This window comes from Octopus bimaculoides, chromosome 5 (assembly GCF_001194135.2).
Source record: "Octopus bimaculoides isolate UCB-OBI-ISO-001 chromosome 5, ASM119413v2, whole genome shotgun sequence".
NCBI lineage: Eukaryota > Metazoa > Mollusca > Cephalopoda > Octopoda > Octopodidae > Octopus > Octopus bimaculoides.
Genome location: NC_068985.1, coordinates 49,177,637 through 49,187,056, shown reverse-complemented (window position 1 = coordinate 49,187,056; position 9,420 = coordinate 49,177,637). Strand labels below are relative to the sequence as shown.

General features: G+C 37.0%; 1 protein-coding gene across 1 annotated transcript in view; it reads right to left on the bottom strand.

The window, feature by feature from the left end:
• The window catches only part of LOC106874959 (contactin), a 99,612-nt gene that overhangs the window by 61,097 nt on the left and 29,095 nt on the right, over positions 1 to 9,420 (bottom strand). The window contains exons 2-5 of the mRNA XM_052968054.1: positions 9,255 to 9,344; positions 6,632 to 6,726; positions 4,512 to 4,597; positions 2,304 to 2,452 (exon numbers count right to left, since the gene is read on the bottom strand). Coding sequence (XP_052824014.1) covers positions 2,304 to 2,452; positions 4,512 to 4,597; positions 6,632 to 6,726; positions 9,255 to 9,321 — 397 coding nt within the window. The 5' untranslated portion in view covers positions 9,322 to 9,344. The remainder of the gene's footprint in view (positions 1 to 2,303; positions 2,453 to 4,511; positions 4,598 to 6,631; positions 6,727 to 9,254; positions 9,345 to 9,420) is intronic.

Genomic DNA, 9,420 nt, shown 5'->3' with positions numbered 1-9,420 from the left:
TCCATCTTCTTGCTTCGCTTAGTCCATTCTATTCAATGATGTGTATCCTTATCATTCATAATCTCTCTCTCTCATTTTATATATATATATATAAAATCATTGTTTTAATGTCTACTTTTTTATACTTGAATGGATCAGATGGAACTCACTGAGAGTGATTTTGTACACCCAGTTGCCCTTCCTGTGGGCAACCCACAACTGTTTCCAAGTAAGATATTTCCCCTTGGCCAGGCATATTTTCACAAAAGACTGAAAATAAATCACACTGCTCATACAATGATGTCACTCACTCATGACAGCCAAGTAATGTCAAGACAAGGAAACAAACACACACACACACAGCGACTACCAATTCTTTGGAGAAGGCCATCTCTTTAACACATTTTGTATATGAGTGTGTGCGTCTTTGAGTGTGTGTGCGTCTGCGCATTCAATACATGCAACATAGTAATTTTATAACAGACATTTTATAACACCATGACTATGAAATTTTGTATATAAGTGTGTATGTGTCTGTGAGTGTGTGTGTCTGTCTTAGTATATGTATGTGAGAGTTAATGTGTGTGTGAGTGTATGTGAGTGCGTGTGTGTGTGTGTGTGTGAGTGTATAGGAGTGCATGAGTGTGTGAGTGTATGTGATTGTCAATTAGACTGATGTAAACTGGCTATGTGAAAGAGCTATACTGGCTCCAACTAATGAAATGGTTGATAAACTCAATCATGAACTTCTTCAAAAGTTAACAGACACATCAGAAAAGACCTTTCCATCAATTCACACAATAGTTGATCAAGATCAGGCAGTTCAATACCCTGTTGAATTTCTGAACACACTTAAACCCACTGGGATGCTACCACATAACTTGACACTAAAGCTGGATGCTCCCATTATGTTGATTAGGAATCTTGACTAATCTCACCTATGTAATGGAACAGGCTTAATTGTTACTTATATGAAACCTTATGTCCTACAGGCAACAATCATAACAGGTAGTCACAAAGAAGAAAATGTCTTTATTCTAAAATTTCCTCTCATACCTACAGATTTTCCATTTGAATTTTAAGATGCTTCAGTTTCCAGTCAATCCTTCAAGGTAGTTGGACATCATCTCTCTACTACATGCCTCTCCCATGGCCAATTCTATGCTGATTGCTCACAAGTTAGAAGCAGCAACAATTTATTCATTTGGACACCAACAAAAAAATTACACAATGAATATCATTTACCCTGAGGTGCCTCAAGAATGACAGATTTGCAGTTCTAAATTCTATTATCACTACAATTTGGATATTTTTTAATAAATATAGAGATTTTGAAATAATAATGAGAAAACAAATATATCTTCATATTTATTGTTTACTAATCTGAATAAAAACAGCAGTAACCTGGGCAACGCCGGGTAATTCAGCTAGTTAAAAATAAATGAATAAGATAGCAGCTGCTGAAGCATTTTTGATCTGCTTGGTTAGTGCAGACCTTGAGTTACACAATAACAAACTAATGGTAGTTTGTGTTTATATACCAACAATGTTAACAAAATGCAAAAGAATGCCATAAAAATATCTTCCATAACATTTATATTTCCAGCTGTGATTTTTCAGACTTCCTGTAAAGTCTAGAATGTTTAAAGGGTCATTTAATCGTATTAATAGAGACAGTAATTTTATACATAACATCACCATCATTTAACATCAACTTTTCATTAGTTGCCTGGTTTAGATAGAATTTGAAGTAAATTTTCTAGAACCAGGTACCCTTTCTGTCACCAACCCTCACTTGTCTCCAAGCAAGGTAGGTAATTTTTCCTGATGCCCAGGCATTTTTTAAGTGAAAGACTGGAAACGAACAACCTCAATTGTATGATGATAATGCTTAGTTACAAACATCATGTGGTGTCTAGACAAGGGTACACACAAATGCATACACTCACACACATACATATATACATACAAATATGTACAACAGGCTTCTTTCAGTTTCCATCTGCCAGATCCACTCATAAAGCATGGACAGGCTTGGATCTACAGTGGAAGACACTTGCTCAAGATGTCATTACGATGATAATGATGGAGTGCGGGGATGTATGTGTTTCTGAGTGTATTGCATGTGTGTTTACCTTTACCAATGTAAACCTTTGTGTCTTTTATGTTAAATATGAAACTTAATGAAATAGAATTTACTAAAATATGTTCCAGTAAGAATAAAGACAGCAGATAATATGACTGACTAAAAGTGGTGTCCCAGCATGGATGTAGTCCAATAAATGAATTCATTAACACACACACAATAAATGTTTAATACTCACCATGATAAATATAAGTAATAAATCTTCCTGTACTGTTTTTCACAGCATCATTTACCCAAAACATTTCTTTGTTGTTTATATCTTGTCCATCTCCGATCCAACGGAATTTATTGTTTCCTAGGTATTCACCACTTGTGTACCAGGTAAATCTAAACAGAAGAAAGATAATATAAATAGCAATCTCCTAATATAATAATGAGTGTAGTGTTTTAATATATTTGTATATATATATATTAGTTGAAATTTACAGAAAAACAAAAGATGAAGACAGGTGTATAAACAACAAGCAGGTGTTTTAATTTGATGCTCGGGAAGATGAGAAAGTCTTTTTTCGAGTCTACGCTCTTCAACAGAAATGAACAAGAGGAAATAAACAGAGAGAGAATAAAAAACTTTTGGAGCTAGCGGTCAATCATGGTGACTGGCTGGACAAAGGTAGTTATACAGGAGAGCTAGGAAGGGGAGATAATAAAGTGTTGGAGATCCCAGAACGAAGGCGCGTGTGCATTTGTAGATGTGTACGTAAGTCTGTAATGTGTAGGTAACGGTGTGGGTGCTGAGAAGTGGTCAGTGCTAATTTATGCGGGGTGGTATGGTGGTGTTGGGGTGTGGAGATGTGAGGGTGTGGGTGTGGGTTGGGGGTGAGGATGTGGGGGTAGGGTTGGGGTATGTAGGAATGAGATGTGGATGGAGGGGGTATTGATGAAGGGAGAAGGTGGGTAGGAGTGAAGAGAAGAAGTAGATGACAGATGAAGAGAGGAGATGAGGGGAGTCAGATGAAGAGGGGAGGGGAGTTGAGTCCATATGGTGCAAAGAAACAAAGAAAGAAGATTAATTCCTGTTCATGGCAAAGGCAGGAGTCCGGATGACCTCCATGCAAAGACAATCCGAACACAGACAGGTGTTGTAATGAATGACCAGTAGGGTGGAAATGGTGTGAGACTGGGGTGTCATTGCTGAATCTAATGTCTCGGAGGTGCTCCGCGAACCAGTCAGCCAAGCAGCGTCTTGTTTGACTGATGTACACAGAACAGAAAGAGCAGGAGATGCAGTAAATGACGTTGCTAGAAGAGTAGGTAAAGGAGTCAGTGATATGATAAGGACAATGATAGGTGCCTGAGGATGGTGGTGTTGGAGAGGTAGGGGCAAGTGCAGCAGCATGGGCAGAAGCAGGGGAACGAGCCAGGTTGGGAGGTGGGGTTAGGGAAGAAACTGTGGACCAGGAGGTCACGTAGGTTGTGGGCTTGTTTGAAGGAGGGAAGGGGTAAGTTGGGGAAGATGTGCAAAGTGGAGGGGTCAGACTGGAGTCGACAGAAGGCTTGAGGAATGGTGCATTGGCGGGGTGGAGGAGTGGTAGGTGAAGGGAAACGGGAGACGGGTAATGGTAGGCAGGTGCAGGGAGAGAGAGCAAAGGCACAGTATATGGAACGTGCTCTGGCAAGGGCGGTGTAGATAGTGGTGAAGGGATATCCACGAAGGATGAAGTGGCAAGGCACGAGTTGAATCTCAAAGTCATTGTTGTCACTGCAGAGCCTGCACAGACAGAGGAATTGGGAGTAGGGGATGGAGAGCTTGATGTGGGTAGGGTGGGAGGAGGAGCTGCAACAGCTATTTCTTTTTACCGATGCTACGATAAATGTTGTTCACCTGAAGATTGTTACTGCAAAACATTAAAGTACTAGTAAATTGAGTAGAAAACATATACAAAATATGATTATGTTGGGAGAAGTAATTTTTTATATATATATATATACATATATATATAAATAGTTGAAATTTATAGCAAAACAAAAGATGAAGACAGGTGTAAGAACAACAAGCAAGTGTATTAGTTTGGCGCTTGGGAAAAATGAAAAAGTCTTTTACATTTCGAGCCTATATTTATATAGTGTAGTATTCTATTATTGGTGGGATCAACAAAAAAAGCACCCCATCCATGTGAAAAATAAATATCATTTAATAAACATAGGATCTTCCCAATAGTACACAGCATGCTATACAAGCTTGCTCAAATTTGTACTATCAAAGCAAGAAACTTAAATTAGCTCACATTTAAATCCTAAACAAACCCTTATTGCTGTAACCATCAGAAATGCTGTGAATCAGAAATTAGTTAATTAAACAGCTGTAGCCAATGACACAATTGTTCACCAATAGCAATATAAAATAAGACACTAATATTTTTAAGGGAAATAAATCTTGACTTGCCCAGTTAGTTTATTCTGACCGAAGTAGGAGGTCAGGAAATTGTTTTCTCCTCCTGAATTGACATTGACAAGTGTAGCACCATATTTCTGTAATTAGAAACAAATGAATACTTAGCATATACACACGCATGCATGTATATATATATACTCGCATAGACGTGTACAAAAAAAACCAGCAAAGGTAAAGAGACAGAGAAAACAAACACAAATAAACTCTCTCAACTCAACTACCTCTCCTTCTTTCTCCCACCCACCATATTGTATCTACCCCAGGACTACCAGTAACCACTTTTCCGCAGTCTTTTTTCCCAGGATGTCAGAACTGGAATTCCCACTCCAGCCAATTCTTTTCCAACAGCCAACAACTTGTAACTGTTCATTGGTAGTTACTTCAAGAAGGAAAGATTTGTCTTCTGTCGATTGGAAGCTACAGAAACCAAAGATAAATACTACTGTGAAGGAACAGGCAGACAAGTAGAACACTGCATGTTAAGGAACTTCAGCTAGGGTACAGTAAAACATCATTGAGAATCAGTATATGAAAAACTGAAACTATAATTTGATATCTATATCCCACTCTGCTGAGGCATTTTATTATTTTTTAAGCTCTTGGTCATGGGGGAAGGGACTGTGGCCTTCACTTTCAGATACCCATAAAACATGAATACAACCTCAGAGACAACCAATATCACAGTCACTTTCCAGGAACAGGCTGAAGAGTGGAAGAAAATGCAATATGCCCAAAGTGTCATATTGTTACCCATACAATAAAACCACTATCAGCTGGCATGCACAATGCTGTTCATAGTTAGGTGAAGCTTGTTTTGCAACCATGTGGTTTTGGGTTCAGTCTGACAGCAAGGAAGCCATCACATCCACATGAATGTGCATCAACATCAACATCTGTTCTCCATGCTGGTATGGGTTGGACAGTTTGACAGGAGCTGACAAGCTGAAGAGCTGCCTAGGCTCCATGTCTATTTTGGTATGCTTTCTATGGCTGGATGCCCTTCCTATTGCCAACCACTTTACAGAGTATTCTGGGTACTTTTATGCAGCACCGGCATGAGAGTGTTAATGTGGCACCAGCTCCCAGGACCATTCTTGGTAAACCTAGATGTCATCTTCAATTTGTCAACTTGTTTAAGCAGCAACATCATAATATGAAAGCTTGTTTTAACAGGATTAGGAATGCTCAGCCGGAGAAGGATGCAGGAGACATGCCTGTAATCAAGGACAACCACGCTTTTACTTAGCTTGACACGTCTTAGCAACATTTCAGGATTGTCACTACTTGAGCAAAACAGAATGATGTTGACACATCACTGGTTGCTTTGCACTTTTGAAAATCTGTGGAATAAAAAAAAAAATCTCTTACTTGAAAGACAGATAAGAATTGGCAAATGGAATAGCACCCAGTTGTAAAATCCTACCTCAAATAACTCCCCTTCTAGCCTGTAGCGTAACAAAATGTACATTAAACAAACAGGACAACAGTCCAACTTTTTTACATGCTACAAATGACAGGCTTAAGAAGACAATGCATTAAAAATCTACAGCCATCTCTCATAATTGAGGATGAATTGGTATTAGTATAAACCACACTTTAGTTTGTGGTTTTAGGTTCCCACTGACATAAGCTACTTCTGAACCCTCCCAACCTTGACCCAGTATATCATTCATGATGCTTTACCACTTCACCTAGGGAGGGGAAGACAGAGAACCATACCAACACTGGGTGGCATATTATTTCACAGATCCTTAAAAGATGAAAAGGCAAAGTAGATTTTGATGGATTTTGAACTCTGAGTAAAGAAAACTCAAACAAATGTTGCAATGTAATCATCTGACACTAATGACCACCTTATGATCATTATTACTACTTACATTAAAGCAGTGAGCTGGCAGAATTGTTAGCATGCTAGGCAAAATGTTTAGAGGCATTTCGTCTGTCCTTGAGTTCTGAGTTTAAATTTTGCTAAGGGCGACTTTGCCTTTCATCTTTTTGGGGTTGATGAAATAAGTACCAGCGAAACACTAGGGGTTGATGTAATCTACTAGTTCCATCCCCATAAACTTTCAGGCCTTGTGCCTTTAGTAGAAAGGATTATTACTACTTACACTACATTCTTCTTTAGCCATGTCAATGGTTTTCGGTGAATTCATGATGAAATTGTAACAGGATTCACCATATTTCAGCCATTGATTAGGACAATCTAGAAGAGAGAAAATAATGAATTTATTTAAAGAATCACCACAACATGAATATAACTAGAAATTGTCAGCAATAAAATATAAATACAAGTAGCCTTGTTCATCAATGGTTCATTCATCACTGATCTGGGACAATACATTCAATATTGTGAACCACATTACGCTTGCCATGGATTGATCTGTGATAACATGGGTAGGTGACCAGTCAAAGATTCTACTTGTATTGCAAAACTGCCTGCTCCTCCAAATCAGGCATAGGTAACTTGCTTCAAGAAGCAGGCTACATGAGACATGGTTAATCAATCAGATGGACTGCGCTACTAAAAAATTCAAGATAATTTTAAAGTGGCATGCCATTCAGAAAGTACTGCAGGCTATAGTTTGCCATGACTGTACTGGATCTTTTCCATCTCAAGCACAGATTTTTTAATGAATTTTTAAAAAATTAAACACTTTGAAACTTCAGATACTGGTCGAATGTGTCATGTAGAAAGAGGGTTTACTCTTAAAGTTTTTGACAAAATTTTGTATTTTAGAAGTTATTTCATGTTAAAGTTGTCATATTTGGGTAATTTTAACCAATCAATGTTTATTTAGCTGAAGAAAGTTACTGCTACTGTTTGCGAACAACAACTTCCGGCTCATTATTTTTAGAAAATTATTACTGAGACAGACCAATGACAGAGCCTATATGTGGTTGCATGACCTGCTAGAAAAAGTAGCCAAACATTTTATATACAGAATAGAAAAACCTCTGACACATTCAACCAGTATCTGAAGTTTCAAACTGATTCAGTTAAAAAAAATTAATTTAAAAAATCTGTGACTGAGATTGACAAGATCTGTGAAACTACTCTCGTACAACACTGGATATTAGCCATAATATGTACCGAGTTCCCATAACATTTTCTATTTATTTCATACGGAAATTTGAATAAATTACGCTAGTCAAGAGAATCCCAATATTTGGAATATGGATACTTGCTATCTTTTATTCTTTCAACTTTTCTTTAACTTTAGCGGCTTCATCATTCAGTGAAGAATATTGTTTTAACCACAGGATAGCTCTGATTGTAATGGATCTGTGAGAAAAGGTGTTCCAGCCATGACCATTTTGTCTTATTCTTTTCTAGAAGTAATGAATTCCTAAGTGAACATAAAATAATGTAAACTTGCTTTATTTTTTTTTTCTTGAAGACGGAAATTTCATTTTTCTTTTTGTCAGGAAGATTTGGTTGCTCTTTCTAGCAATTCGAACGACCAGGTAAAGGCTCTCTCGTTGCCTCATCTCGTTCCATTTGTCACCTGTTGTTTAGTCCTGAGTTGGATCTGATTGAACAAATATGATCAAAGACATCCCAACTGTGACCATTCCGTCTTTCTTCCCAGACATAATGGACTCTACGTGTAAATCACAGGAGAGAGGTTTTTCTACTGTGTATATAAAAAAGTTTGGCTACTTTTTCTAGCAGGTCATGCAACCACATACAGGCTGTCGTTGTTCAATCTCAATAATTTTGTTGTTATTTAGACTCAAGTCAACCCTGATACAGCAAACCTATTGTCACAGACATTCCAGCCTTCAGCAAACCATCTTTTTAGGGATAATCTAGGACATTACATACAATAGGCATGTGATTTAAGTATGGGGATACTTTGGCTGCTATTTTTAGTGTATCAAGTGACCAGGTAGAGGCTCTTTCATTGGTTCAATTGCGTGATGAGATTTTTTTATACATATATGTATGTATATATATCATCAGCAGAAGTTAGAGAGTAAGTCAAAAGCTGAGAGTTTTGTGTATTGGCACTTATCAAATACAAATTTGGCCATTGTCACTCTGTGACTTCTGCCTATTATTAATGTGTGTGTGTGTGTGTGTGTGTGTGTGCACATTATATATATATATATATATATATATGTTGCTATAAAAACATCTCTGGTTATTAAAGAAAGATTTTGTTAGAGGAGATTTTCAGTTTAAATCTTTCTGTTGTTGAAGATTCATCATTTTGTCAACGGACCTGGAAGTTATTGGTCGCAAACTGCAGCAGTAACTTTCTTCAGCTGAATCCATGTCACTGATTGGTTAAAATTATCCAAATATGACAACTTTAACATGAAATACCGCTTCTAAAATACGAAATTTTGTCAAAAATGTTAAGAGTAAACCCTGTTCTACGTGACACATTTGACCAGTATCTGAAATTTTAAAGTGTTTAATTAAAAAAAATTTATTAAAAAATCTGTGCTTGAGATGGAAAAGATGCACTGTACTAAACCTAACCATATAAAAAAAAAAGCAAAACAAGAAGAGGACTAGGCAGCGCTAATAAAAGACATTCAATCCATGGTTGTCTCTTTTCTTTTTTTTTTTTTAGTTACTCTGTTACTCTTTGATGAAGACCAGCTCTGTGCACCCACTTTGTAATGAATATATTGGAGAAGTGTTCAAGAATATTCTATTGGTATCGAAACATTACAACCAAAATCTTATAATCCTAAAAATACAGTGTAAAAGATACTTACCAGCAAGTGTCTGCAATGAAAAGCAGGCTAGGAAGACCAATATCAGTGGCATTGCCAAAGACGGCATTTTGAAATTACTAATAGTTACTTCTGAAAATATAAAAGATAGAATACTAAAGTTTACAATATATATATATATATATATATATATATATATATATATATG